General features: G+C 69.6%; 2 protein-coding genes across 2 annotated transcripts in view; both read right to left on the reverse strand.

Annotated features, from left to right (window-relative positions):
• NACA (nascent polypeptide-associated complex alpha subunit) overlaps nucleotides 1-71 on the reverse strand; it is a 4,156-nt gene extending 4,085 nt beyond the window's left edge. The window contains exon 1 of the mRNA XM_009282288.1: nucleotides 15-71. Within this exon, the coding sequence (XP_009280563.1) occupies nucleotides 15-71 (57 nt within the window). The remainder of the gene's footprint in view (nucleotides 1-14) is intronic.
• A 133-nt stretch (nucleotides 72-204) lies between these two features.
• Nucleotides 205-1,551, reverse strand: LOC109279542 (vegetative cell wall protein gp1-like). The gene has a single exon (XM_019472855.1). The coding sequence runs from the start codon at nucleotides 1,460-1,462 to the stop codon at nucleotides 290-292; it is 1,173 nt and encodes a 390-aa protein (XP_019328400.1). The 5' UTR covers nucleotides 1,463-1,551; the 3' UTR covers nucleotides 205-289.
• Nucleotides 1,552-1,662: the final 111 nt, after the last annotated feature.

The raw sequence follows: 1,662 nt of genomic DNA on the forward strand, positions 1-1,662 counted from the left end.
CGGGGGGAGGTTACCCGCCGGTGCAGAGCCAGGAAGGCCGGCTTCTGGTTTCTGGAGAGCAGGGGTGGCATGATCAGCCGATGGCTTTGGGGGGGCACCAGGAACCCCCAGTGCTGGGGCAGCCGTGCCTGGAGCGGGAGCTGGCAGGCCAGGTGCCGGGGCAGGGGCTGCCGGGGGGGCAGCTGGAGCTGGCGGAGCTGCAGGAGCTGGTGTGGCTGCAACAGGGCTCTTGGGAGGTGCTTTGGCCGCAGGAGGGGTGGCTGGAGCTGGCAGAGCTGCCAGCACTGGATCAGCAGGGGCAGAGGGAGCAGATGGGGCAGCGGCAGGGCTGCTCTTTGGAGGCTTTTTGGCTGCAGGGGGGGCAGCTGGAGCTGGTGTGGCTGCGGCAGAGGGAGCAGCAACAGGGCTCTTGGGAGCCGCTTTGGCTGTGGGGGGGGGCGGCCGGAGCTGGTGGAGCTGCCATCGCCGGTGCGGCAGGGGCAGAGGGAGCAGACGGGGCAGTGACTGGGCTCACGGGAGCTGCAGGAGCTGGTGTGGCTGCAACAGGGCTCTTGGAAGGTGCTCTGGCCACAGGAGGGGTGGCTGGAGCTGCCGGAGCTGCCATCGCCGGTGTGACAGGCGGGGAGCTGTCAGGGGCAGAGGGGGCAGATGGGGCAGTGACAGGGCTCATAGGAGGCGATTTGGCTGCAGGAGGGACAGCTGGAGCTGGTGGAGCTGCAAGAGCTGGTGTGGCAGGGGCAGAGGGAGCAGATGGGGCAGCGACCAGGCTCACAGGAGGCGCTTTGGCCACAGAAGGGGTGGCCAGAGCTGCCACCGCCGGTGTGACAGGCAGGGAGCTGGCAGGGGCTGAGGGGGCAGTGATGGGGCTCGTGGGAGCCACTTTGGCTGCAGGAGGGGCAGCTGGAGCTGGTGGAGCTGCAGTGGCAAGGGGAGAAGTCGAGGCAGTGACTGGGCTTGCAGGTGCCGCTTTGGCCGCAGGAGGGGCAGCTGGAGCTGCCACCGCTGGTGTGACAGGCGGGGAGCTGGCAGGGGCCAAGGGGGCAGCAGGCACAGGAGCTGCCAGCGGGGAGACGGGGCTCGCTGGAGCTGCTTTGGCCAAAGCAGCCGTGGCCACTGCTGGTGCAGCACTGGGAGCTGCTGCTGTCGGTGGCCCTGGGGGAGATGGAGCAGCTCCCGGAGAGGGTTTGGACAGGACAGGAGTGATGGGAGCAGCCGCAGCGGCAGGCGCTGCCTGAGGGTCCAGGCTCCCGGGAGGTGTCCTGGCCACGGAGGGAGGGACCGGGTCTCCCGCAGCTGGAGCTGTAGGAGCAGCAGCCGGGGCCACCGGGGCAGGGCCCATGGGACAGCTCTTGGCAACAGAAGGAGCAACTGTAACCAGTGGAGAGACCGGAGCACCGGGACTCCCAGGAGACATCCCAGCTGGCACCAGAGGGGCAGGAGGTGACAACGGGGCCAGGGCCATGGGGGCAGCCAGGAAGAAAGGCGGAGAGATGGCACCGGCCAGGGCCAGGCACTGGGGAGGAGTGAGGGGGGACAGGGGAGAGTTGGGGGCTGGGGCCTGGGGAGAGGCCGAAGCAGAAGCCAGCGGGGTGGAGGCAGGGCTGCCAGGAGACACCGGTACTGCCGGGGCGGCCGCTGCCGCTGCCACGACAGGGCCGAGAG

This window comes from Aptenodytes forsteri, unplaced genomic scaffold (assembly GCF_000699145.1).
Source record: "Aptenodytes forsteri isolate BGI_AS27 unplaced genomic scaffold, ASM69914v1 Scaffold373, whole genome shotgun sequence".
NCBI classification, from domain to species: domain Eukaryota; kingdom Metazoa; phylum Chordata; class Aves; order Sphenisciformes; family Spheniscidae; genus Aptenodytes; species Aptenodytes forsteri.

What these genes read in the sequence shown, in the direction of transcription:
- LOC109279542 (XM_019472855.1), bottom strand. Translation starts at nt 1,462, where the DNA reads ATGGCCCTGGCCCCGTTGTCACCTCCTGCCCCTCTGGTGCCAGCTGGG.